A 27896-nucleotide genomic window follows, 5' to 3' on the forward strand; every position below is an offset into this window, starting at 1 on the left:
AGATAGTAGTGCAGAGGTAAGATAGTTATTGGGGAGGAAAAACCAGGGTGTACAGATGGGTTTTGAGCCTTGATTTAAAGGCAGAAATGGAGGGGGAATCGCATATGCCAGGTGGCAGTTGGTTCTACAAGGGCGGAGCAGCTAGTGCAAAGTACAATTCTGAGAGTTGTGCCATTGGCATTGCTGTATACGCTGGTCACCAAAAGAAAGTGATTTTCTACAGTAGCTCAGAAGAGACTGACATCTCCATTCCACTTAACGACACCACTGAGAGTTCAGATGGCCAGAAAGATGATGATGGTGACTTTGTCATTGTGAGCTTTGCAGGTAAAACCATTAGATCTGCTAGGCCTTGTTTAAGAAAATTGTCCTTCAATCTTTGTAAAATATATTTACTTTATTTATCTAAAAAAAATATCCGAAAGCTATATTTCTTAAACAGTTTATTTCAGATCCAAAGTTATTGTTGCCAGGGATACACAACACCCTGAAATATATGTACATATTTGAGTTGGAGACTTTACTGTCAATGCCTCACTTTAAAGTCACTTTGAGTAAAAAGTGGCACATCTCACCCCACTCTCCCCTATAAGGAAACAGCATCAATGAGGCAATGTTTGGAAAAGGGGTTGAAAAGAAGCACTTAGACAACATACTTAGATTGAGTTTGAAGAACTTTTACAGGACTCTTTGACCTTGTCTCTTTGAGGAGAAGGAAATAACGAGGGATTGAACAGCATGTTTGGAGAGAGGCACAAATGGGAATAGTGATTGGAGAACACAGGCTGATAAAAGAGGAAAGAAGGGCGAGAGAGATTGTTGGGAACTGTGTTACTAGGACTCACGCACGCACACACGCACACACACAAACACACTCGCAAGCTTCTACAAATACACATGTGCATACTGTATGTACACACGCAGTGCATACACACGCACACACAAACGCTGTTTCAGGCATCAGAGACTCTCTGCCATTATGTGTTATAGCGTCGGAGAGGCAGATATGGCCGAATGGCTTTCTTAATTAAAACGATAAGAAGCCTAATTGCACTGGGCTTTCATCTCATTCTGAGGCATTAAAGAAAGTGAAGGCACACAATGTGGAGGGAAAAAACAGATCAAGACTTTAACTGGAGGATGGAGGGCAGAGGAAAACTTCCACAATGGCTTTTAGAAAACAGCAAAATGACATTATTTGGCTCTGTAGAAAAGTTCATTCTGTTGCAGTGTAATTAAAAATTCTGAAAATCACTTAATTATTTTAAGCCATTAATAATACTTTTAACTGGAAAAACAACATTGTGCAGAGACATGTGTGATAAGTTTTTTTCATATTCAAACTACATCATTTGAGTTGAACAAAATTGCCTTCAGAGGAATTTCTGCTGGAGCGTGTCATTTTTACATTCCAACAAAAATCATGTTCTTGGTTACTTAAAGGAGACCAGGAAGTTGCATTAGAATATACAAAATATCACCTCCATACAACATAAAACAGCTTTATAATCTTTTTTGATGTCGTAAGGTAATAATAATGTATGTAAAAATGCAATTGTATGGCAGTATACTTAACATTTGGATACATGTAATTGTAGAGACCTCTGTCAAAAGAATCACACAGACCCACACGTAGTCTGTACATGATTGCTTAGATACAAATTGCTAAAAGAAAGGGGCAGAGTGTGACATATGACAAAGGCCAACAATCAAAAACACACTTCAGCCTGCCTGCCACTGGCATCGCTGCGAGAGTTCATCCATTAGTTTCTCAGGACCTTTCGGCCCAATAACAGATTTCTGCTGTTACTAAAATATACAGAAATAACTGTTGTGAGTGTTTGAAATTGAATGGGATCGGAGTTCGACCTTGATCTAAGTGCCATGTACTTGTTTTTGTGTGCACACCCCACTCGACCCTGGAGATGTGGCTGGCATGTAGACTTCTGTAAAGTACACTTTGAGTGATAAAATAAAAAACGTCCACATTCACGTTATGTTCTTGTTCTGGCTTTGACTCACTGCACACTTAAACTCAGGCCGCAATGGTTTCAAGAGAGAAGAAAACACATTTCATCCAATGGCTATAAAAAAAACTGAACAAAACTGAACAAAACAAAAGAATCCAGGCACTCAGGTGGGCGGTTAAAGATAAAGCCTCCTTTAGAAATGTGGGATACTACAATGTAAAAATACACGTCTCCCTTGGAAACCAATATGTCATGTCATATGATGCCCATCATAACTACATATACATATAAAAAGTAATTTGCAAAAATGAAGATGTCTAAACTGTTCGGTCATAATCATCATCTCATTTAACAAAGCAGAGGAATACTTTTCTTATTCTGAGCCTCTTTCACACAAATATGATTTGGGGGATGAATTGAGTTCTGTCATGTCTTACTGTTTTGCAAAATCCTCGATAACTCCGGTTTTCTTTTCATAGCATTTGATCGTTTGGGAAATTCCTTATTGACTGCAAAACAGTCTGTTGATCTGTTGAGGGTGAAGTTCACTTGTGTGTCAAGCTGCTGTTGCCATAGCTACACTAGAAACTGAAGAAGTCAGGTTGACAAAACATTAAATACAATGTCTTAAGGGTTTTACTGGTCAAAGTCGTAAACAATTCAGAGAAATTGCCATACGAAAATAAAGCATATGTAAACTTCTTTAAACTTCACATTTATCAGTTGCAGTTCTCGTGGCAGCTGCATAAGCTGAGTAGGCAATACATAACACTTTTAAATTAAGAATTAATGCCCTCAAGCTATGCTGTAGTTCCCTGTATATCCTTCTCTGCTTACACCTTTACATGGCGATATAAACGTTTTAAAAACCACTAAATCATTGAAAAAAAGCTTACCTATCATCCACCAAATCTCATGAACAATTCAAGATACAATTTGACAACCGTGTTGCATTCATACATTTCTCTGCATTAGCACCACTCAAGTGCTTATAATGAGCCTGGTGATAAGATGCTTCCCCCTATGTGATCAGGTAAGAGTAGAGTTGCAGTCTTTCACACACATTTCGGCAGAACCTCAAACTGTCACCCGTTGAGGTTAAAGCCGAGTGCCCTCCATTACTGTGGAGAGGAGAGACAGCCTTATCTGAACAAAGATGAGTGAGGCCTAAATGTGAGTCATGTGCCTCTCCTCAGACTGACTGTAAACACACAGCATATGAATATTAATGTTCCACATTAAAGCCCCAACGACGAGATGGAAGAGTTAATGAGGATAAATAACAGACAGCGGAGCAGTGAAATCTCAGCTCTGACATTATTTATCATCCTTAACTTTTGTCACAGCTCCTTTTTTTTGGCAATTAATATTGTACAAGAAAGCACTTTGCACTTGGATGAGTGATCTAATTTGTTTAATATTATGCAATTAAAGCAGCTTGAATTGCTTTATGTTAATGTTACTGATTATAGTCCTTGCCGGGTTGCTCTCTCCACCAGCAGATAACAAGCCGAACTCGAGGATTGATGTCTGTCTCAGATCTGCCATGTTCATCAAGCGAACTACTTAACTGCAGTTTACATGCTCCGTCACTGCACTGAATCACATAAATCTGATAGTCAGCCGCCAAACACGTCGACTCTCCAGTAAACACAAGTCGATTATAAAGCCAGAGCACGGAGCAAAGCAGATTTCAAAACTCAGATAAGTTTTGGTACTTTTTTGTTAAACTACAGTCTTTTGTATTAGCTTTTTTTCCCCACCAGAATAGATGAATGCAAAATTGTCTTTTTTTAACAAACAGAAAAATAACAATGGCAGCTAAACTTCAACTCCTTGAATTTAGTTGCTCGCATGAAGTAGTGTTAAACTACATTTGCCTGCAACTGGTGTTAACAAAACCAGGACGAGCGTGTTTTGACACCATGACTGATAATGTTACGGGGAGTGTTGGTCCCGAAGAACAAAGTGGTGGGAGGGGTTGGCATGTTGGAGGGGTTGGCATGTTGGTGGTGACTGGCACAGGGAGCTCAAGAGATCGGAGTCAGCAGGACACAACGTGACCTGGGGTGAAATGTGACATTGGGAACACAGAGAGAGGGATGGAGGCAGGGAAGAGGCGAGCACAGCTGGGAGCAAAAAGAGCCAATCACAAATGACTAGTGATGGCTCTGCAGGATATGAGGCACACTTCTGTCTGTCTGTCTGTGGAGAATTCACCCTGCAGACCCAAAGCTCACCTTTAAAGCTGGAGTTACATCCCACACACAGACACACACACACACACACCAATATCCAAGTATTTTATCCGCTGGAGAGTATAATGCTTGAAAAGAAACCTTTGCAGCAACACACATTGTATTTTTAGCGTGGCAAGTGCATCTGAAAATATCGGTGGAAATGGTTAAGCTACAATAAGATTTAACCCCCCTTGTTAACTTTTCAACCCCTGATTCCAGAGTCTCTCCAAACAAATAAATAATTAAACAACAGATAACGACAAGGTTAATATTCAGCCCCCGAACGCAGCCTCCTCTACACTGCCTGACACAATCATGCCTCCATTATTCATCCCTGAAATGCAAAATTAGAAAAAAATAAAAAATTGCTAATGCCCAAGCTACCTAAAAGTATTTATTAATTTATGTATTCATTCATTTATTTATGTTTTTTTCAGAACATCATAAACCATTCCAGGAAGAGCACTGGGCTCTCTTCTTGGTTAATAGGCGAAAACTCAACGCAAATTCTTAGCACAAACCTTCACCTTATCTCTCTCTCTATATTTTCTCACCTTTGTTGTTGTTTTATTTACATGCGTACATCAAACACCAACAGCAAAAGCCTTTGCGGTCTTGTCAACTGAAGCCGACAGACTCTAGTGTAAAACTAACACAAAAAGAAAGGCAAGAAGAAGGGATCAATGCGCTCGGAGTTGCTTGTGAAGATGAGTGGAAAGAGAGAGCACTCAGGAGAAGGTGACAGCTTCCCCATAGAGCTGCCAGTCATGCTACGCAGCGCCCGCTCGCACCAGAGAAGACACCTCTAGACAGCTGAAGAACTTATTGATCTTAACTCTCACGCTCCTTCTTCTCCACTTTTCTTTGGCCGTCTCTACCCTTTTCTTCCTCTTTTCTATCGGCCTGTCAGTCTCCCCCGTTTCACTTTTATTTTCTTCTTATTTTCTACCTTCCACTCAGTGTCAGCCACACAAACAGCAGGCATACAGAGAGGTTTAGAAAGGTTAAGACTTTTTCAACTGCAACAGATTTTAGTCCTTTAAAAAAAGATATATTTGTGCACAATGGTCTCAGGTGCTTCATTTAATCTAGCTCTGAATAACAGAGTGGAAACATGGCTTTCTATAACACTAAGTACATTTTCCATCCACCTGTTTTTATGCTTATTTTGAGTCTGTGCATAAAAGTGTCTACTGAAGCTGAGGAGACTAAAAACTGTCCTACAAAAACATCCGATGTGTTTGGATCAATGAGTAGCCTGTAAACTTCATCAAATGAATGCATAATAACAAACATAAATGCCCTATTTTAATCACATTTTTCACATTGTTTGTTTTTTGTTTGACTCTTGTTCTTTAAACAACATCATCTTGATACAGCCTCTTCTTCATTGTCTGGAGAATAAGCAATATTTATCTTGATATGACTTATATTTGCATAACGGTAGTAGATGGAAACCTTTATTTATTTGCATTTTATTTTGAAGATTTAATGGGAATTCTGGTCAAATGTATGCTACATCTGAATGGAAACTTGAATGGTATGGTATTACTATATACATTCATCAAAGATGTATTGTTTGAGGCACTGGTATTGGTCGAAACCCCACAGATATATTGTGGTTATTTTGTGCATTGATAAAAAACAATCCATACATATGGAACCAATCATGGCATCCCAACTTGTTGAAAGAAAGAAAGAAATATAATAAACTTATAGTATTTTAACTGCCAAACATTACTTCTGTTGTACCTCAAATTTGCATACAGTAGATCTTGAGCCTAAAGAGCCATTATTTAACTTTTAACTTTTTTCTTAGATAAATCCTGACTCCCTCACTGCTAGAACTATTCAATTCAATTACGTTAAATTCAAACAACCTCATTTATCCCTGTCACCGTCGGGCATTTCAGTTTCAACTGAACTGATGGAGAACTGTAAACTGGGAGTAAAAGAGGAACAATTTGGGGTTAAAGTTCGGAAAATTCCATTAAACACTTTACTGTGGTCAAGGTATGATGTATGTGTGTATCATAACACTTTTTATTTCTCCTGCCTGACCCAAAGGTCAAAATCCTGGAGGATGTAGAAAAAGTGGGATCAAGAAAGCTGTGTGGGAAGGCGGCAATAGATCAGCCAAGAGAGTTAGCGAGTCAGAGACGGAGTGTGAGGATGAGACAGTGTTATAGAGAGAGAAGCTGCAGTGTGAAACAGGGAGCAGGTGTGAGGGTAAAAAGGGTAAGAGCATGAGAGGGGAGGCAGGAAGCTAAGGAGTTGGTAAGTGCAAGGACTCTCTGACACTTCGCCCACTGAAAGGGTTGGTGTGGACACGGCGGGCTTGTGTGTGTGTGTGTGTGTGTGTGTGTGTGTGTGTGTGTGTGTGTGTGGGGACAAGAGTAACATGGGTGGGAGTTATCCGTCCACATGAGCACATTTTCAATGTTCTACAAAAAAAACACACAGGATATTTTAGCAATACCACAGCTTCATGTTATGTTACCATGAGTTAATATTACTACAACTCTGTTTCCAATACTATATTGTGTTTTTTCTTTTCTTTTGGTTTGGTAATCATTTTCTCTAAATACCATAATACCCATGACGATCTGCTAACTTTGTACAGTAAAACAAAAGATCAACATGTTCACAACATACTGTAATCGCTTTTTTTGCTGCAGAGTTAGTGCAGAGTTACCAAAGTCGATTAGATTAGCATGAAGATAAAAAAGTAAAGCCAGCTTCAGTCCAAAGCTCAAAAATACCCCTACCACCAGCTTTTGCTCTAACTATTTCCCTCTGGAAACAAGTTACATTCTGGAGTCTCTGCTGGTTGCCTGTGTCATCAATGACAAGACTCCCCAAATCCATTCTTTAAAGAGATGAATATATTATCTATCTTCTACAAAACAAAATGTTCAGGCTGTGCTCACCGCACAGCACTGCATCTCAAGCTCAAGGATTGAGCGTCTCCTACCAAAATGACCTTTGACACTTTTTATTGACTTCTTAAGAGATTTCTTCACTGATTTGCCATGGCACTGTCAGACTTGTGATGAATGGTGCCTAAAAACAAAAGACTGATGCAACAGAAAGACATCAGCTGTTCTATTGCACATATTCTTCTTCCTTGTGAAAACCTGAAGCCTACGTTACCCAAAATGCAACGAGACCACAGAGGTTACGTGATTTGGGGTTATGCTAGCGGTTTAAGTAGCCTTAAAGAAGCCTCATGCCGCTGTAAAGCGCACATCTTTCGAACTCCAGAACCCCAGTTTTTTTTTCATTCATTTTCAGACCCAACTGACACTAACTCAAGTGACATTAGAGCCACAAAAGGCTTCATACAACCCACCCTCCCACATATAGAGTAGTACTCCACAAGAACTGAAAACCAATCCTATATCACTTTAGTCCTTACATAAACCTTTAAGCTTTCAAGAACCAGACTCTCAAACTCATCAGTTCATTATTTGGACTAATGATACATCAATGAGAGTTGTGCTTTGAAAGTGTTTTAACTGCCACCTAACATTGTCTTAGCAAGTAATAAGCAGAACTTCTGGTATCATGAATGGCTGGCATTAGGGAACACAGGCAGGTGGTTGGGCAAGGGAAATGTTTGATAGCCTATAGCCTAGTCCACTGGGTGGGTGGGTGGGTGGGTGGGTGTGTGTGTGTGTGTGTGTGTGTGTGTGTGTGTGTGTGTGGGTTGCTTGAGGGACCGGTCTGTGGGGAGCTGATTGCACGGGCTCTCATTATGTGGCCGGTGGCTGTAATGGAGTGTGACAGCGGCATGCTGTGCTCTGGATCTCTGTCCTTCCAGCCTGCAAAGCCAATTAAACACACTCTGCCCTGCTCTCCCACTGCCTCGCCCTGCCTCGCTCTCCATCACTCGTTCATTCTCTTTTCCCCCTCCAACCATCAGCTGCAACCACTACCACAACTGGCCCCCATCCTTACCTTGTCTGTCCCCACTCTCTCTCTCTCTCTCTGGGCCTTTCACGCCACCCTTTGTAGTGGACTCTTTTTCTAACCCTTCCGCCATCACATCTCCAAGCTCAATATGTTCAGCTTCTTCCCCACTCTTTTGCTTCCAGTCTTATCTCCTGTTGTCTACATGACAATTAAAAGCCCCAATACCCCCCCCCCCCAAGCCTACTTAATGCCTGTCTCCTGATAGCCTTGCAGTAAGGCAGATGTACTTTTTGGGGAAGGAAAAAAGGGAATTGCACACGCACACGCACACACACACTAAAAAAAGAAGGAGAGAGCAAGGAAGTGGAACAGCGAGAGAGCAATACTTAGTTTCTCAAGACCCAGAGCAGTCACAACCACTTAGGAGGAAAAATGCCCTGCAGCACCAAAAACACACATAGTCCATTTATCACTCCCTCATAGTCCCCCAAAACACACACACACACACTTTGTGAGTATGTGTGTGCGTGTGTGCGCGCGCATGCGCTTTCTGGACTGGACTCTGGTTTTTAAGTGTTTCAAATCAAGCTTTTAAAGTGCAGTTTGCAGCAGAGAAAAAAAATATCTTTTGACATCTTTCCTCCTTCTGTGAATCCCTCTGACAGGACAACTCATGTACATGCAATTAGTGGCAGAATTCGCTCCCTCTGAGGGAATGTGTGTGCGTGCATGTATAAGCACTGAAGTGTGAGTTATTTGAAAAGGGGGGAAAGGAGAGGAGGGTTTGGTACCTGTTTTGAACCAGCCGTCATCAGTGAAAGACTCTCTGGTCGCTTGGGGTTTGTTCCAGTACTCCTTAAAGACAGACGGACCCCGAACTAGGAGCTCTCCTTCTTTCCCCTCCAGACCTGGACGCACCTGCAATATATTCAGAGAAGAACGGACCGTGATGGACAGTTAGAAAAGTTGAATGCATTTTAGATTTGCCACAATAACGCATTATCGACTATCCACTTGCCTATGTGCTGGCCGACAACAGCCAGACAACACTTGATAAACTTAATCTAACATGTATAGGGTTATGAAAAAAACCCAACTGTATTTCGAGAAAGAAATAAGACTCCTGTTTGATATGTTTGTACACTACTTCTTTACAATATCTGTTATTGATCCACTGTCAGAAAAACCAATATAATATATTCATTAATTGATTACCTGAGTTTCTCTGTGATTGCCCTCCACTATCGTGGTGTTGGTTGTGTTACTCATGACGATCCGAACTTCAACGCTGGGAAGTGGCAACCCTACAGCCCCTGCCAGAAACACACACGAAACACCATGAGTGCAAAGGGAATATAGCCCATAGAAAGAAAGATGCGATATTAAAAAAAATATATATATATAAAAGTCGAACACTTATATGGGCAATAACTGATGGAGTGATCGTCATCAACTTTTAGTGCAGGCATTCCACCAAAGTGGAAGTGCTCACTTCCAAGATGGCATTAACCTCTGTCTGCAGGGCATAACTGGACACTAAATGGTTTGCTGAGCTTGTGAAACACTAAACTGAAAGCCATTCGTCTCAGTCACCAGTCAGCTTACTTGGACAGGAATGGGGATTTTTGTGGCCCGAGTCTGATGCAGCCATTTTCCTCAACATCGAGTAAACTCCAAACAAGATAACTGTGTTTATTTATTTTTTTTTTTTGGGGGGGGGCATTTGTATTAAGAAAACACAAGCCAGGCCAGAAATACACTATTGCAATCAATCAACAGTATTGACAAAGCCTTCTCAAAATGACAATAAACTGCAGCATACATGGCAATAAGTTCACCCAAAACAGCCACACACCTCTAACCATCCAATTTAATAACAGTCTATGCATTTGCACATGTTTTAAACTGTTTGTGAAAAAAAGAAACATCGACTGTACAGTTAAAATTCCGTCACTCATACCTGACTACTGCTGAGTGCTTGACAAGGCCTTTTATCACAGCACAGTTGCATACTAAGTGAGCTGACAAATGATGAAATACAAAGAGAAAACTGAATGTCAAAAATACTTTTTCAGAACCATGGGCTGCAGTTATGATTAAGCAAAACTATTATACACGTGTGTGTGTATAATTATATAAATATATACACTCACCAGCCACTTTATTAGGTACAGCAGTTAAATTTCTCGTTAACACATGTAACGTATCAGCCAATCACATGACAGCAACTCAATGCATTTAGGCATGTAGACCTGGAAAGGACAACTTATTGAAGTTAAAACTGAGCATCAGAATCGGGAAGAAAGGGGGTTTAAGTGACTTTGAACATGGCAATGTTGATGGTGCCAGAAGGGCTGGTCTGAGTATTTCAGAAACTGCTGATCTACTGGGATTTTCATGCACAACCATCTCTAGGGTTTACAGAGAATGGCCCAAAAAAGAAAAAAATATCCAGTGAGCGGCATTTGTGTGGACGCAAATGCCTTGATGATGTCAGAGAAAGATGGGCATGCTGGTTCAAGATGATAGAAAGGCAACAGTAACTCAAATAACCACTTGTTACAACCAGGGTATGCAGAATACTATCTCAAAATGCAAAAAACAACCAACTTTGAAGCAGATGGGCTACAGCAGCAGAAGACCCCACCAGGCTACAATTTGCAAAGGCACACCAAAATTGGACAATAAAAGATTGGAAAAATCTTGCCTGGTCTGATGAGTCTCGATTTCAGTTGTGAAAGTCAGATGGTAGGGTCGAAATTTGGCGTAAACAACATGAAAGCATGGATCCATCCTGCCTTGCACCATCAACAATGCCACGTTAAAAGTCGCTTAAATTCCCATTCTGATGCTCGGTTTTAACTTCATCATGTTGTCTTGAACACGTCTACATGCCTAAATGCATTGAGTTGCGGCCATGTGATTGGAAGATTAGCTTTTTGCGTCATGTATTTATATATATATATATATATATAAATACATGTGTAAAAGATGTGATGCAAATTAAAAACATCACAATTACTGACACTTCGGTCTCCATCTTTGTGCAGGTGTGACCACTGTTATCATAGCAAAGAGTGAACAGGAAATGCACACAGAAGGTCTCAGTGATCTTTTTGTGAGCGTGGATGTGTGTGTGTGTGTGTGTCTGCCTTAAGGCTATTATGCCATTTCACAGACCGCTGCTCTCCCAATAAAGAGCAGGTCAGGTCTTGATTCGAGAGCGATTCCCTCACTTCATATTGATCTCATCCACTCCAGTCCTGATTGGCAATGTCCATCACTCTGCACTCAGTCCAGCGCGGAAAACCAACTGACCACAAACCTATGAGACTGTTTTCTCAGTGGACAAGTGGTATACCAAAAATAAGCACGAGTCAGAAGGTTAGACAAGCTGAATCCAGCCAAGGCAAAATGATGGCTGCATCCTGGACTGTACTAGATGGTAGGAACAAGGTTAATTGAGACCTAAAGCACGAGGTTGCTCTGGTGTCCTTTTCTTCACTGTAAAGTGGGTCAGGATGGATGACATTTAAAGGCTTGCTCAAGGAAACTTAGTATAGAGCTGCTTGTCACATCCGTCTATAAGTTTTGGAAAGCTTTTTTCGCCCCAAACCTTTTTGACTTGGATTTTGGGTCAAGGGTCAGTCTTCTTCCCAAAAACGGTCTTCTGTGTTTTAAACCTGTCTTATCATCAGACAGCTTGTGTGTTTGCCCCGTCAGATTTCTTATTAGCAAGGTTGACAAATTAATTTTTTTAAAGATTATTTTTTGGCATTTTCAAGCTTTATTGGATAATACAGAGTTGAAATGGGGAGACAGAGAGAGAGGGGGGATGACCTGCAGTAAAGGTCCACGGGTCGTATTTGAACCCGCGACCACTGCAACAAAGGTCGGAGACGATATGGTACGCGCTCTATCCACTACGCCACCGGAGCGCCCCAAGGTTGACACATTTCTGGATCTCAGAAATGAACATGTTGTGTATAATGTCATCAGCAACGGAAAGCATTGCCAAAGCTATGAAAAGAAAATGAATTCTCCTTTAAAATGAACCTGTTTTACAAAACCCTAATAAAAAGCAATCGCTCAGCGCCTCCTCGTGTTTTCCACTGATGGAGGTGAAGAGATGTAGAATGAGTAATCTTTCCCTTGAGTTCTTCAACCTGTCCAGAGATGTCATCTATAAAATGACAAAAACAGACTTGTCTCCTTTGATGACAAAGTCCCCACAATCCATTTACCGTTCAAATTGAGGAAATCTCTATCTCCTCTTCTACGCCCCCCCCTCTATCATTGTTTTTTCCCCCCTTTAACGTCAGGAGCTTTAGAAAATTCTGGAGACTTAGTAGCGTTCTGGTCTCGATGATTCAACAAGATTGAGTGCCATTCTGAAGAGTACAGGCAGGTTATGAATGGGGCTTCGAATGACAGAGGTTTCGCAGGATGATGTCGGGGGGGAGATGGACTGAGGGCAGTAATGTGTTTCTTCTCTAGGTCAGGAAAAAGACAAAAAAAACAGGTGGAAAAGATGAGGGGAAGTAATTAGAAAGATGAAATTGGCATCAGAGTTAGATAATGAGATGCAAAGAATGATCGTGTATATTTACATCTCAACCATGGAAATATGACCTAGAAAAGCCACACTGCTGTTAATCTGGAATGCTCCAAAACTGTACGGTACGAGACAAAATCAGGCCAATTAGATCCCCTAAATTATTAATATATTTGCTATAAATTGTGTTAAGAGCTTAGTAGTCTGCTGCTTAGTTGACGGAGAAAAGAAAGAAAAGAAAGAAAAGAAAGGGAGTGTGTGCAAAAGAGAGAGAGAGACAGACTCCACTCCACTCCTCTCTTCAGAGAGTGTTTCCTATATGGTTGCTATTGATCCATTTTAACCTACTTACAGACAAGAGAGGAACACACTAACTCAAACAGGCATGAGCTCGTACCTGCACGGTAACACACACATGCGCGCATACACGCGCGCGCACACACACACACACACACACACACACACACACACGTCTTCCACAAACACACACACACACAAGTCTTCCACAAAAGTCTCTCTGTGGCTGCGGCGGAAAACATCAATAGAACAACAGAGCACTTTCACAATTACCACCAGAGAGGAATCAAACGCAGCGCGCTCTGTCCACACCGAACATAACCTGACAAACAAAACAAACACAATACCCCAACACAACATCAGCAATCAGAGGATTACCAAATCCACTTGCAAGCTAATTAACTTTACCTGTAAAAGACAAGTAATTGGCAGGAGAACAGGAAGAGAGGGGGGAAGGTGAGGAGAGAGGGAGAAAGGAAGGGGGGTAAGACGGGAAAAGAAAGTAACAGCCACGACGAAGTCTGACCTCATTTCCAGACCTCGCCTGTTGTTTTTCTGCACGTGTTAGGGAGGTGTGGTTGGGATCGTGGGGTTTTTAATCTGACATCACACCAGAGTAAACTGCCAACGATCAACACACAACACATGAAGTCTCTGAACTAGAGGTGGTGGTGATGGTGGGGGCTGAGCAGAACAATATCAGAGTTATATCTTACAGATACGGGAGGATTAGTAAGTGTGTGTGGTCACACCAACAGCTTGGTAAAAAAGTGCAGAATGAATCCTGGAAAGTTGGCTGAATTCAACACACTGTTATTACTGCACTGGCATTTCATTTGTAATCCTGGGAAATAATCCTGTAGCGGAGGTTTTTAAACCCTTTTTTCTAAAACTTCTGTCGAGAAATGTGTCCAGGACATCTTAGAATCTTCGAAAATATATCAAAAACTGCTCTTAGTAGGAGGTGCTTTTATAAACTGTACCACAATGAACCTCAAATTCGGAAAAAGACAAATTACATACTGATTATACACTCAACAAAAATATAAACGCAACACTTTTGTTTTTGCTCCCATTTTTCATGAGATGGACTTAAAGATCTAAAATTCATTCCAGATACACAATTGTACCATTTCTCTCAAACATTGTTCACAAATCTGTTTAAATGTGTGATAGTGAGCACTTCTGCTTTGCTGAGATAATCCATCCCACCTCACAGGTGTGCCACATCAAGATGCTGATCTGCCATCATGATTAGTGCACAGGTGTAACTTAGACTGTCCACAATAAAAGGCCACTCTGAAATGTGCATTTTTTTGCTTTATTGGGGGTCTGGGGACTCAGAACCAGTCAGTATCTGGTGTGACCACCATTTGCCTCATGCAGTGCAACACATCTTCTTCGCATAGAGTTTATCAGATTGTCAATTGTGGCCTGTGGAATGTTGGTCCACTCCTCTTCAATGGCTGTGCGAAGTTGCTGGAGACGGCTTATGGTGGAGAAATGAACATTCAATGCACGAGCAACAGATCTGGTTGACATTCCTGCTGTCAGCATGCCAATTGCACGCTCCCTCAATGCTTGTGGCATCTGTGGCATTTTGCTGTGAGACAAAACTGCACATTTCAGGGTGGCCTTTTATTGTGGACAGTCTAAGGCACACCTGTGCACTAATCATGATGTCAGATCAGCATCTTGATGTGGCACACCTGTGAGGTGGGATGGATTATCTCAGCAAAGCAGAAGTGCTCACTATCACACATTTAGACAGATTTGTGAACAATGTTTGAGAGAAATGGTACAATTGTGTATCTGGAATGAATTTTAGATCTTTAAGTCCATCTCATGAAAAATGGGAGCAAAAACAAAAGTGTTGCGTTTATATTTTTGTTGAGTGTATATTTATAAATGTATTGTGATAGTTTGTTGACAGATAATCACAAACTGGCAAATTCTGAAAAGTAATGCGATTAACATGTACGTACGGTTTAATAAATAATACACAGCAAGACAACTGATAACATTGATGTGATTTATTTCTTCCTAAGTGTGGATTACAAATACCATACTAGAATTTAAAGTCCATATTCACATACCTTCATCCATCAGAGGGGCTGACTGCCAACCTTCAAAACGCTCACGGTCAGTGAAGTTTGACTGACACCTGACTGATGCTGCTGCATTTTTATGATTTCAAAGCCTCGTTCCAGCGTTTGCCAACTAGAGACAGACACGGACACGGTCTGTTTTTAGAAAGAGTTTTAGTAACCTGGCTCAAGTGTGATGGCCTTGCACTAGACCTTCGCTTATAATAATAACATACTATTACCTTTATTGGGTGTTCAAACCAGTTCAGGGCACATGGGGAAATGTTGCCCTTGGTTTGTTTTGTCATGAAAAGGGTTTTTAAGCTTGGATAACAGCTTTCATCAGGAGAAAAACTGTTGTTACGGTTTAACTCCCTGCCATTAAATTCAACAGTTGGCTTGGAAGACAACCAAGACCTTCAGCCGTCTTAGTGCTGTGAGTGTTCTGACACCTGAGGTTGCATGACATTATTTTTATCCACCGGAGGGATTGAGTTAAAAGAAAAAACTCATTACATAAACGTTACTTTTCTTAGTGTGACCTTAGTTTACTTTTATCATCATTTAATTTCCCCCCCTCCAAACAATAGGGTTAGATGTTGGTTGTTAGTTGTTAGTTACATAGTCTTCCTTAATGTGTAAAAGCACAAGTGTGTTTGGCTGTTAAAGTGAGTGTATTGTCAGTCAAACGTGTTTTACCTGGGGTGCGTGGGCCCTTGAGAGGGTTGGACAATGCCATGCCGATCTCCGTCATGCCGTAGCGCTCCAGCAGTGTGTGTCCTGTGATCTCCTCCCAGCGCTGCAGAGTGGGCAGAGGGAGAGCAGCCGAGCCCGAGACCATCAGCCTGGAGGGAGAGGGCCTCATGTGAGCAAGATACTTCAGCCTCAAAATAACACATTCAAAGGTTATGATATGGGCATTTTAAGTTTATCTCGACTGGAAATGAACAGGGAATATTTTGACATGTTTTGATTAAAACATTTAAAAAAAAAACATTAAAAAACTGTTGGAAAAAATATTTGCACTACACAACCAACAAATCAAAACAATTGCAAACACATAACCTCAAAGAATGTGAAAAAGATGTAGTTCAAATCACAATTATCACATCAGGGTAATGTCTTATCATATTATCCCTGAAAAAGGGCAGATTGCACTAACACATATCAAGGGGCCAAAAACTGCCCTCTGTAAGAAAACATGTTTAATCACTATTCTAATATATTAACAGAGTCTACCTTACCCTGTTGGTGGGATTAAAACCATTCTTTCTAAAACATTGCCGTATTCAACGTTTTGATGATGGCAGTGGAGAGCTCTTTCTGGAAGGTCCAAAATCTGCCATAGTTTTCCAATTTGCCATTTATTTATTCTGGTATTCTTTTAATATATCACCAATCTATATAAATATATATACAGTATATATACAGCCCCACACATATATGTATCCACAAATACATGGTCCCACAGCTGGTACCTGATCCTCTCTTTGCAGACCGCTTTGACAAAGTCCTTGACATGAGGCTGTGTGAAGTGCTGATCATAGTACTGGATCAGCTTAGAGTAGATAGTTGGCACAGCCATGAACACATTAACCACAGGAGCCTTGGAGCTCAACAGCATCTCCCACACCTGGGGCAGAGAGATAGAGAGATAGAGGGAAAAGAAAAAGATTTAAAAACATTTTCTTTTTGTATATAATATATATTATAACCCTGCCCTCCAAAAAAAGGCCATGCTGTTTGTTTAGTTTAAAGTTGTACATTTGAAATTGCAATGCTAAATATCTGTACATTTTCATAAAAGCAACTTTTCTATTCTCTTGTGTCAGTACATTTTTCTTAATTAGAATTGATTAATTTTATTATTTGAATTTCTTTGGCAATGTTAACTCTTGTTTTTTATAACAATAAAGCCCCTTGAATTGAGAATGATAGAGAAGGGAGCGAGAGAGAGATAAATAAGAACAATATACAGTATAGCTGAAGAGGGAGGAAGTGAGAGGGGATAAGGAAAGGGGAAAAGTAGTATAGTGTCTCTGATGGACGGGTTCATGCAAACTACCTTATTACATCTACATTCATTCCATTAGTGCTTGTGCAAGTGACATGTTTTCCTTGTTATTTGAAGTGAATGGCAGAGTATTAGGGTTGAAACCTTTCAACACGAGACCGAAGAAAGAAAGAAAAACAAAGTTTTGTAGATTTGTAAAGGTCAGAGGGAAGAAAACAGCAGACTGCTGTAGGGCAGAGCCGGCCAGTTAAAAGACTGTGTGTGCTACTGGCTACTTTTGACAAAGGTGCTTTTTGACTGTTACAGAAGGAGCCGCTCACGTCCTCCAATGCACCAAGTGTGGTGCTTAAACACGCACAAACACACACACAGGCGTTAATGGACATAAACAAACATCGTGAACTGCAAGTACATATAAAAAAATACTCTTCAAAAATCACATAAACTCACTTGTTCAAGGACAAAGCCATCTTACACACCCGCCAGCCCCGCCCACTCCACCACCTCCTCATCTCTCTCACACACACACACACACACACACACACACACTCTGGCTATGTATAGGGTGGGAGGATGGGACGACAGAATTAATTAATTGAAGGTGAACAATGGCTTCTCCCAAGTCCCGTCTCACCCCCCCCCCCCCCCCGGGAGAAAAATGCTCCTCCCCAGCTGTCTCCCCTCCCCTCCCCTCTCAGTCTTCTATACTTTCGTCTTTTTCTTCTATCATTCTGCCTTATTTACTTTCATCTCTGACCACACACACCTTACAGTCATTTTTCCTTCTCCTCTTTGCTCCCTATCTCACATTCACTTACCCCTCACTCTCCATTTCGTAATTTCCTGCTTCGCTGCCTCTGCAGTCTGTCACACACGCACACACACACACACACACACACACACACACACACACACACACACACACACACACACACACACACACACACACACACACACACACACACACACACACACACACACACACACACACACACACACACACACACACACACACACACACACACACACACACACAGAAAGTTGCACTCTCTTCCATCATCTCTCTCACTCGCAATACCATCACATACTACTTAATGTGCACGCAATGTCTAAACTCTTGCACCCTTCCACTTTTCCCTTTCAGTCACCTCGTTGTGGTCTCACCTTAATCCATCATCTACATAACTGAAATATATAAACAAGTCTAGCAGAGATTATATAGATTTATCAGATCACTGTCCTATCCCTCACAATGTTATTCCAAGTTGATATAAACATTGTGGGCGTTCATAAGTCCACCTGTACTACTCATCCAGAATAAAAAGTTATGCAGAAAGAGAGAGAGGGAATATTAACTGAGCGTGCCATTGAGGGTGGTGTCTATCAAGTGCAGTGGAGCGCTTCCACAAAGTTCAGTCTGGAGAGGAAAGGTAGGCAATTTATGTCCGTCAAAGAGCTTTCCTCCACCTAGGGGACAGGATGCGGTGAGAACCCAAAGGGACGGCCTGCATCCTAAACAACTCCATAAGCCGCTCAGTTTCACACTAAGCATGGAACTCCAGTCACAATGGCAAAATTCCTCCAAAGGGAGGACTGGAAGTTCAACGTCAATGTGTCTGTGCGCTGAGTATTGAAAACTACGAAGGGGGTCGAGGGTTGGAATAGATGCTCAGTCGGTTTAGCCAATGTCAGACTGTGTTTCGTTTAGGACTGCTTTGGTACAATTGTTCAATTCAACTTGGTTTATATTGGGAATAAATTAAAACTGGTGTTTTAGAAACTGTTTGAACATCAGCCTGCTAAAAAGAACACAATGACTCAATGCTTACAAGCTAAGGTTTTAGTATAGGAATAATGTTTACTATGTTAACTATCTTGGTTGTTAGCCTTTGCTTATTAACACAACGTAGAGCTGAGGCGGATAGGAATGTCATACGTTTTGCAGGTATTTATTCATGAGGGTTAGACTGTTTGATTGGCAGCAGCCGGGCAGATGGTGAGATTGTTTGACACACCTGCAGACGACCCGAGGAGGATCGGCGTTTGTTTTTTTGAGCTTTCATAACTACAGGTAAGTATCTCTCTTCCCTATCTCAGTATTGAACTTAATCGTGTGCTGGGCTGGGCTGGCGGCTCATGGGAGCTGGAGACGGGGCACTTTGAACCTGCAGAATTGGTAAGCATAGCTGATGATATCTTTGATTGATTGATTACAACAAACTCTAAGAGGAACATGAACCAAAATGTCATGGCAAAATAATTCAATAACGACTGAACCACCTCATTGTGGCAATAACAAAAAAGGGCAGTGGGTGTCCTACCCAAACTAATGGTGTATGAAGTATTACTTTGGAAATGTTTCAACTTTGACTTTGAATAATAGAACAGGCGCATGCGATTGTCTAAGGATACTTAAATTAGATAGATAATAAAATAGACAGATAAAGATACATTAAAAGTAAAAAAAATATAATGTCTTTACCTGTAAAAAGAACACAACCCCCCGCCCCCCACACCCCTCCTTATTACATATCTCAACAATGTCTGTGATATTACATTTTACATTTTAAAGAATTACTTCGGAACAGCGCTGTGTGAACTTCAGGAACAGTATCTGCCCTGTCATTCTGCAATGGCACACTTGAAAAATATAGACTTATGTGCGATTCACTGGATCACAATTCCTGCACAATGTTTTTTTTTTTTTTTTGTCACTATCTCCAGGCAAAAATATAAAAAAATCAATGGCGGCCTCTGCTGCCCAAGGCTACCCTTCAGAGATCTTTGGGGATAGAAGAGACGGATTATCGATCACTTCATCAATGTACTGTAACTTCAGGAGGAGTACAATAAAGGCTTCTTTTATTCTGAGGATGAGAGGAGGGGTTTTGTGGTTTGGTACACAAGGTCAGGGACAAAAGCTGAATACTGATACAACAGTGTGTAGCAATACCCATGTTGACAGATACATATGTCCTTTAGACCTTTCCTTTCCATCTACCTTCACTGCCATTAAGCTGTAGGGGCCCTGCCATTCAACAAACATGTGCATCTACACTCCTACACATCTCCAAAAGACACACTAACACAAAGACACACACACACAAACGGACGTACATACAGACACAGACACACACACACACATTTAGCACATCATCTTCCCCCCTCTTCCCAGGGCCAAACAAGCACTATCATCCTTCAATGTCAGCTCATCGATTTATCTGCTGCTTAAGCCCCTGCCGTGAGTCGGCATTGGTCAGATACAAAGCCACACAGGGCAATTCATCACTGAGCCCCAAACACTTAGTTTGACAGTAAGCGAAGGAGGAGGAGGAGGAGGAGGAGGAGGAGGAGGAGGAGAAGGAGAGACTGATAGAAGGAGAGAGGGAGAGGAGAAAAGAGTGAGAAGAAAAAAGTGGAAGGGGAAAGGGAAACAACTGATAGAGCAAGAGTGATTGAAGAGATTTAGAAGTATATAAACATACAGGGCTTGTCAATTAAAACTTGGCTCTCACAGTCATCTCCAGGAGCCTTTCAACCTTACTTCCTCTTTTTATCCAGGCCCGTTAATGAAAAGGTATACTGTACAGAAGGGGAAAAAAAGAAGAGACAGAATCAGAAGAGAGTATAGTCCAGACCTTGTGAGGCTGGAAGTCGGGCAGCATGACGCAGGTGGCGCCCACCCACAGCGGGCACAGCAGCTTGTTAACGATGCCGTGCACGTGGTGGAGCGGCAAGGTGTGCAGGATGACGTCATCTCTGGACCACGCCCACTCCGAGAGCAGACACTGGGCCTGAGGGTGAAGGGGCAGACAGGGGGGGGGGGGGGGAAGAGGGGAGGGGGTCAGCATGTCATAGGCCTACTGTCTTCAGAATAAAGCATGTGTGTAGTGTGTACCTAGTTTCCTCATTACTTGCTATACTCACACCTTCATAAGTAATTTCCTGCTCTTGCAAAAAGTTTATTTCTGACAATGTTTGCAGACCCCCTTTGAACAATACAAAATCTGGTTGCAGTATGGGGAGCAAAAATACGAAAAAAAAGAGTATAATCTAACTGTATTATGGTCTACTTAAGCTACTTCTAGTGGAAAAATCTGTAAATGTCTCCTCAACAGTTCATTTATTCTACATGATGTACACACGATAATATGAAAAGAACACTAAAACAAATTGTATGCTTCATGATGTGTTTATTTATATTCCTGGGTCCATCATAGCTGAATAAATAGAATAGCTTATCTCGGCATGATGTCCCATCATTATGCGTTTTAAGCAGTCAGCACCGCAGGAACAAAAGCAAGTTATTTAGTGAATATGAAGATATGAGAGTCTAATTTCTTCAGGTCGAGCCAAGTCAAGTTGAACTATACAGTATAGCTCAAATATGCCTAGTAAAATACACAACACCATCTATCCTCAGACCTCTTGATTCAAATGACTCTGCTAACTCGCTCATTAATGTTAATTTAGTTGACAAAATTAGATTTGGGTAATTATGGAGGCCATGGAAATTGAACTTCCATCCTTGTGCTCCTGAAACCACTTATGATGTTGCTTAGCGGTTTACTAAGGAAGTTGTTCTGTTTAAACTAATTCAACATGTGTGGCTTTGAATGACAAGTTACTCATGAAATATAATAAGTTATAGGCCTCGGCTGAAGAGTGTGTTTATGTTGAACAGGTGTTCTGGTCACTGTGCCGCTGATCACTCAGATGGCATTCACTGTTCATGATGATGTAAGGATCTTTAACTAAAGTTCTTCACAAAACGCACCACATTGCACAGTGTACCTCAATCACTGGGTTAGGGAATTCAATTCAGTGAAAAATCGGTGTACATTTACACATTGTCAAAGTCAATAGTAATGTTGAAAGTGGTCTTCCTGCACATTTTCATTTAAGTTTGTCCCTCTCAAGTCGTCCCTCACATTAACCCGACGTAGGAGCTCTCCAGAGTTCTGACAACCCTAAAGTTGTTGCTTTCCAGGAAAACGGAGAGACTCACTTAATCATTCGCTCACTCACTCACTCACGTCCCTGGGCCAACTGGAGACAAATTAAGCTATGCCTCTCTTTCAGAGTGATTTAATTTAACACACCGTTGGACATGTAGGTCAATTTTTTTAGCTGTATGAATATACAGGCAAAATCTTCAGGAGAGATCTTTAATGGCATAAATTAGTTATTATTCAGAAAGCTCGAGTGGAACGAATGAGAGAGATGATGCTAATCAGGGAGTCAATTATTGGTGTGGGGGAGTATACACACTTCTGGCACTCAGAAACGAGCATACATTGTATGTATTTATCTGTTTTGAGGAGTGCTTAAGAGCCACATTATAATCCCATAATTTTCACATGACAGTGACCATTTATCAAATACACTGTGTGCACAATTATTAGGCAAGTTGTATTTTTGAGGATTAATTTTATTATTGAACAACTACAGTGCTCTCGGCCAATCCAAAATGTTAATGAACCTAAACCTGAATGTTTACGAAAGTAAAAGTGAGGATTTGTCTTTCCTTTCGAGAATATATATATATATATATATATATATATATATATATATATATATATATATATATATATATATATATATATATATATATATATAGGGGAGAACGGGGCAAGTAGGCACACTTTTTACCCTAGTGAGAATTGCTCATCACCTAAACATCTTTCAATAGTCATTCCTACATTAAATTGAAGCTTAAGGTGCTGGCTTGAAATGTGTACCCCTCACTTTTTCTATCTTATTGTAATAAAGAAGAAATTAATCATCAAAGACAACCTTACACATTGTGACAACCAACCCCATCAAGGGGTCGGTTGTAACACACTATGGGGTTGTTTGTCACAATGTTATCTTAATGGGAATAATCAGAACAAAATTTGAACGTGTAATTGCATTGTCAAGTTGACAAATAGGCCTGCATACTGTAGCCTTGGCAGCTGGTCTAGTTTGGGATGCACTGGGTTGTTTTGATTTTGGTGCCCTTTTTTCTTTTGCATGCTAGCTGCCTTTTCCTGCTCTATTCTCTTCTTCTCTGGGGTGTCAGTGAGGACACAGCTTGACAATTTATTTCGTTATTGTGTTCCTTTTCTGGCTGCAGCCTTTGGATAACATGTGACAACCAACCCCCCAAAAAATGTGACGACCAACCCCAACTTGAATTTCTTGCTAGCATCAAGGCCAACAACCATCTGACAACTAATTAGCTTGCTAACCACAATCTAAACTATAGTTTATCCTTCACACTTTTTATGGGTAACAAGTGTTTTGTTATAAACCCATTGTGTAAAAGCCTAGAAGAAAAATACTGAGGAGCTAAATATTTTCAATTTGACATGAAAAACACAAACAGTCCTCTCACCTCAAATTCAGCAGTCTAACTCCAAGGAAGACTATGTAGGTGACCTCTGACCCCAATTGTGGATATTTACATACCAAAATTTCACAGACAGCGCCTTCTGGTTCAGAGATATAACGATTGTGACAACCAACCCGTGTGACAATGTACCCCGTTCTCCCCTATATGTGCAGAATTATTATGCAACTAAATAAAAAAATTAAAATGTTCCCATCTCACTTGTCTATTTTCATCTGTTAAAGTGAGAATAATAAAACAACTAAAAATGTACAAATAATAATTTCCGACATGTCAACAAAAAAATAAATCAGTGATCAATATAGCCACCCTTCTTTTCAATAACTGTCACAAGCCTTCCGTTCATGGAGTCTGTCAGTTTCTTGATCTGTTGACGATCAACTTTTTGTGCCGCAGCAACCACAGCCTCCCAGACACTGTTACGAGAGGTGTACTGATTTCCTTCACTGTAAATATCCCGTTTAAGCAATGCCCACATGTTCTCAATAGGGTTTAAGTCAGGTGAGGAAGGGGGCCATTATTTTTTCATCCTTAAGGCCTTTACTGGCTAGCCATGCAATTGAGTACTTCGATGCATGTGATGGTGGAGCATTGTCCTGCATAAAAATCATGGTCTTCTTGAAAGATGCAGACTTTTTCCTGTACCACTGCTTGAAGAAAGTATCTTCTAGAAACTGGCAGTAGGTTTGGGAGTTGATTTTGAGACCATCTTCAACCCGAAAAGGTCCAACTAGTTCATCTTTAATAATACCAGCCCATACCAGTATCCCACCTCCACCTTGCTGGCGTCTGAGTCGAAGTGGAGCTCTGTGTCCGTTACTGATCCAGCCACGGGCCCCATCCATCTGGTCCATCAAGAGTCACTCTCATCTCATCAGTCCATAAAACCTTTGAAAAATCTGTCTTCAGATATTTCTTGGCCCAGTCTTGACGTTTCAACTTGTGTGTTTTGTTCAGTGGTGGTCGGGTTTCAGCCTTACCTTGGCCATGTCTCTAAGCACTGAACACCTTGTACTTCTGAGCACTCCGGGTAGGTTGCAGTTCTGGAATATGGCAGAACTGGAGGATAATGGGTTCCTGGTAGCTTCATGTTTGATTCTTCTCAAATCTTTGGCAGTTAATTTGCGTCTTTTTTTCCTCAATATGTTTCTTGCGAACTTGTTGGCTATTTGCAACAAAGCGTTTGATGGTTCTGTGGTCACGCCCCAATATCTTAGCAATTTCAAGAGTGCTGCATCCCTCTGAAATACTTTTTACAATTTTTGACGTTTCAGAGTCCGTTAAATCTCTATTTTGGCCCATTTTGTCTGAGAAAGAGAAACTGCCTAATAATTATGCACACCTTGATATAGAGTGTTGATCTCCTTAGGCCACACCTTAACTCATTACACAAATACACATCACCTGGTATGCTTAAATCCAATAAGCACTTAGGTTTATACAGCTTGAAGTTGGGAAATATGCATAAAAATTATGATATGGTCAAAATCCTCACTTGCCTAATCATTTTGCACACAGTGTATATCAAATCAATACTGACGTAAATTGTCTAACCACAGACAGAGTTTCACTAGTTTCCATTTATTTCAATAAAAAGGTGTGTACTAATGACAATAAACTGTAGTGTGCTTCCTTGTAGGTGTATTTATAAAAAAGGGACATTAGATACCTTGTCATCATCTGCCAAAAAGCAAAGGCCAAGACAAACATGGACAGCATTGAGAAAAGATCATTTACATTATTGCCATTTCTTGCATTTAAATAAGTAGATATCTGACTCTGAAATCAGTGATGTCCTAAACACACCAACAAGGAAGTGCGTACAGCGAACAATGTCTAATGACTTATGTGTTACAGCCTGTCATTCAACTTGAGATGGGAAGAGAGTTGTTTGCTACTTGAATGATACAAGTAGCAAAACATCTATACTCTTCTATTTGGAGAATATCTGGAAAAGACACACAGACTGAGGATACGTAGAGAAATTATATAAAAAAGGTAGGAGGGAAGACTAGGAAGTTCGGAAAACACATCAAACATTCCCAAGACAAATATCAATTATAGTCTGATACGATACAGTATTTTTGAGGCCGGCATCTACACCAATTTGATGTACTGTCCATCAGTAAGTTAATATCAAGAGACCTGGCTGATTCATCAGTCGGTTCAAAACAAGATTACATAAAAGACAATTTTTTTGTTTTATTTACTCTCTATTAACAGTGTTTATTTTAACTTACTAATTTAATTAGCAACATATTTTAGTCTATTAGCACCAGCTGTATTATTCACTCATATATGTCAAAGCCGTGAAGCAACCTTTCTTTCTGCTGACAAAGCCTAAGAGTATATGACAAAAAAGGACTTTGCTTTGCCTCAAATGTCATTACAGTTTTAAAAGACGACAATTACCATGGCTTGAATGCTGCTGTGCGTGTGTAGAACTCCCTTGGGTTTTCCCGTGGTACCACTGGTGTAGATGATCATAGCTGGTCGGTCCGCCCAGTCTTTGATGGCCGTCTCCATCTCCTGGGTGCCCGCTCCGTCGAGGTGGCTGAGGTTAGAGGTAGGAGGCAGTGTCAGGCATGGCAGCCCCAGCTTCTGTGCCATTGGCTCCAGGGTTTCGGCATACGGATGCCCCACCAAAAGCAGGGAACTCTGGGAGTCGGAGATAATGTACTCCAGTTCAGACAGAGGGTGTTTTCGGTAGAGTGGCACTGCCGTCCCACCGCTCATCCAAGCCGCCCACTGCGCCACTGTGTAGGAAGCATCATTAGCACACAGGAAGGAGATTGGCTTCCCTTCCAGTCCCCCAAAGTCACAGTTGAGAGCGGCACTGATTCTACCCGCAAGACCTAAGCTGCTGCGGTACAGCTGCGTGTAGCTGTGGCTGCCACTGCCGTCTACGATAGCAAGCTTTTCTCCAAATTCTGGAGCTCTGGCAAACACCGGCTTCTGGTTTCTTCTGGGCGACGGTGCAGTGCTCCATTTATGAGTCCTTCTTTGAACAACAGTTCCCATCAGCCATTTCTCTGGCTTTGATGGGCAATGAGTTCTTGTGTGAAGAGTGGCTTTCCAGTGAGGCAACAATGTCCACTTGAGAGAGTGGCAGGCAGCAGAAACAAGTCTCTGTAGCAGCATGTTTGAAGCTGTTCTGAGTTAGTTAGGGCCTCAAGATGGCTCTGTCCTCGGTCCCCATGCATCGGCTCATGCCTGACTTCATCTGTGAGAGACGGGGGAAGAAAGGCATCCAAGCTTAGTTTGATCAAAAAGCAGACAGTGACATCTTCTCAAGAAGGCAAATCTCACTTGAATCTGATTATCCTCCAGGCCTCCTACTGTTATACACAATATGATCAAATGAGGTTCATCGGGCATTGCACAAATAAACTCCACCTTCCTGAATGTGGCTTACATGTAACATATTGTGTTTTCTATCACTTAAACATGGTAAGCAGAAAAAAAGGGTCAGATTTACACATTGTCAAAATCAAAGCAGCAGGGGCGGAAGTATCTTTAATTTGAGTGGATTAATTCCTGCAAAATACCAGATACTACATTTTTCACAGCACCACTCACTATACCCGACAACTCCTGTTTTGGCTTTCTGCTTAGAATGTGGAGGTTCAAGCCAAATCTAAGATGACATCAACAGGATTATGTAATCAGACTTTGGAAAGCTCCCTCCAGTTCTGCTCACAGGCAGAGCAGTGCTCTCTGTGACATGTGAACTGCAGGAGATGTGTAAAATCAGTGGGTTGTCTCTTTGTTCATGGACTGTTGGTTGGACAAAACAAAAATATATTTAAAGGCTTGATGAAACAAAACAAAAATCATTAATTTAAGCAGTAGAGGAGTGTCTGATATTTTGTCTTTATTTTATTTTATTTTAACCTATTGTTCAGTAACCATATGTGAATGCAGCACCACAGTTTGCCATAATAACTTACACACAGGTAATGTGTAAACCTATGCAGCTTTATTCAGGGAATCTGAAACTACTCAAAAAATCAAGCGAAAGCAAGGACTCAAAAAATGTAATGTTCATTTCCTTTTTTGTTACTGCCAAGATAATCCTATCACATTCAGTAAAAGTAACCGTAAGTCCCCCTTAACATACCATTTGAACGAAGACAAACCCTATACCGACCAGTGTTATATCAAGTTCTGCCTGCCCGCCAAGAATGGCAATCACCTTTATGAATCCATCTGTGCTGAAAGATGCATCAACACTGTTACTTTATTTCTGAAGATCTATGTATCAAATGGCTTAACCAGCTCATATTTCACACAATTATTAAGGACCTTAGCTGAAATACTAAGGGATACATTAGTCCAGGGGTCTCCAAACTTTTTTCACTGAGGGCCACATACAGAAAAATCTACGAAGGGCCGGGCCACTTTGCAAAAATAACACATTTATC

At 41.0% G+C, this 27896-nt stretch overlaps 1 protein-coding gene across 1 annotated transcript in view; it reads right to left on the reverse strand.

Annotated features, from left to right (window-relative positions):
- Positions 1-26664, reverse strand: part of acsf3 (acyl-CoA synthetase family member 3) — a 43289-nt gene extending 16625 nt beyond the window's left edge. Inside the window, exons 1-6 of the mRNA XM_080026572.1 lie at positions 25885-26664; positions 20717-20872; positions 16543-16697; positions 15764-15909; positions 9341-9438; positions 8917-9043 (exon numbers count right to left, since the gene is read on the reverse strand). Of these exons, the coding sequence (XP_079882698.1) occupies positions 8917-9043; positions 9341-9438; positions 15764-15909; positions 16543-16697; positions 20717-20872; positions 25885-26613 (1411 nt within the window). The 5' untranslated portion in view covers positions 26614-26664. The remainder of the gene's footprint in view (positions 1-8916; positions 9044-9340; positions 9439-15763; positions 15910-16542; positions 16698-20716; positions 20873-25884) is intronic.
- Positions 26665-27896: the final 1232 nt, after the last annotated feature.

This window comes from Ammodytes marinus, assembly GCF_949987685.1.
Source record: "Ammodytes marinus genome assembly, chromosome: 1".
NCBI lineage: Eukaryota > Metazoa > Chordata > Actinopteri > Uranoscopiformes > Ammodytidae > Ammodytes > Ammodytes marinus.